Raw genomic sequence first — 1,666 nt, 5'->3', positions numbered from 1 at the left:
ATAAAGATATTAACACTGTTATTTGTGAATTCTAGTCTATAAGATGATGAGTTTCTACTGAGATGAACAGTCTGCAGTGTATACAAAGAAAAGAAGAAATTATATTCTTATTAAAGTTAAAAAATAAGAAAATAAAAACAGAACTGTAAACACAATTTAGAGATTAATAAGAAAAAATAAAGAAAACTTATACTCACATTCTTAATATCTGTAACACTCAATCTTCTCATAACTATCAATTTTCTTCTTTAAAGAAGCAGAGAGCATCATGTCTGTAATACAGATAATTATTATATTTGATATGAAGATTATCAGAAATGCACAGACTTTAGAGAAACTGAATATCAGAATATGTACAGTTGCAGCAGAGTCTTGAGAACTGATCATCTACATGTATAACTAAATATCTCTTACAAAGCTATGTCTGCTTTCTCAGTTATACTGAAGTATTCAGCCTGAAAATAATTGAGATATGAAGAGAGAGCTCATCTGCTCAGATTAACTCTTATCATAAATTCATGATATTCACATTATCTTGATTACCTGAATTTTATGAGTATCTGAGAACTCATCTCTCATTAACAATGGAATTGCAGAAATACATCATGACGCGAGAATCATTGATAGAAAACCTAGGCATATTTGCATATGCCTGATCAGAGATTGTACAGACAGAGAGAAGATGATTATAGGTCTGCAGAGCTGCAGAGAGCACTGACAGCACTGAAAGCTTTATAGAAACTGTCAGCTAGAATCTGTAAGAAATCACTTATAGAGAGACTTACAGTAAAGAATAAGACTGCACTGCTTGAAGTCAGAAACTGGTCTGAAGAAGACACAGAGTTGGCTGCTGACTCAAAGATCAGATGTAATAGCAGAGCTGAGAGAGATAAAGACACTGTCATGAGCAGTGATGCCTCTGCTTCATCAGCTAGTAAAAAGTAATCAGAGAAGTCACAGAGATATCTGTAAGAAGCTCAGCAGTAGTTAGATATTATTCATGAAGATATTGAAATTGAAAAAATTTTTATTCTTGAGAAGTTCTTGAATCATATATAGATATTGTTAGAAACACTCTCTCTCTATCATCTGAGTGAAAATACTTTATGAATAAATGAAGATACTCACAGTTTATGAGAATAAGAGCTGTTACAGAAAAAGAAAAAAGAAGATGAGATTTTATAAACAGATCTGAGATATTTATACTACTTTAAAGAGATTTATTTACACTATAAGTGATCTTACAAAACAGTCAGATCACTCTAGTAAATAAAGAGTGATTATGAATTACAGATCTGAATCTTTCTATATGACTATAAAGAGTGATTATAGACTGTAAATATCTTGATTCTATAATTCTACAGAGTTGATGAAAGAATGAAAAATTCCTCACAATTCTACAGTGTCAAAGAATGATGATTTATGAGAATGAGTGAAAGATTAACTTATGAATACTTCTCTTTGATAGAGATGATCTCACAGAGAGTGATTCATCTGTGAGATGAATCTGTATAATAATCACACAAGAATCTTGTGAAAATAGTTGAGAGTTAATCAGAACTCTTCTGTATGAAAGATGTGAAATGAATCTGTATGATAGTCAGAGAAGAATCTGCAGATCACAAAGAATCTTACAGAATAAGAAACTGAGTGACAGACTCTTTTC

General features: G+C 31.2%; 1 protein-coding gene across 1 annotated transcript; it reads left to right on the top strand.

The window, feature by feature from the left end:
• Positions 1 to 738: 738 nt before the first annotated feature.
• On the top strand, positions 739 to 945 carry BDBG_18079 (uncharacterized protein; the record flags this gene model as incomplete). Its single annotated transcript, XM_031725664.1, has 1 exon — positions 739 to 945. A coding segment is annotated over one exon (207 nt), but the record flags the coding sequence as incomplete, so codon positions are not given.
• Between the last annotated feature and the right edge of the window lie 721 nt (positions 946 to 1,666).

The sequence above is a fragment of the Blastomyces gilchristii genome, assembly GCF_000003855.2.
Source record: "Blastomyces gilchristii SLH14081 genomic scaffold supercont1.54, whole genome shotgun sequence".
NCBI lineage: Eukaryota > Fungi > Ascomycota > Eurotiomycetes > Onygenales > Ajellomycetaceae > Blastomyces > Blastomyces gilchristii.
Note: the sequence above shows the minus strand (reverse complement) of the source record. Positions and strands in the feature narration are given on the sequence as shown.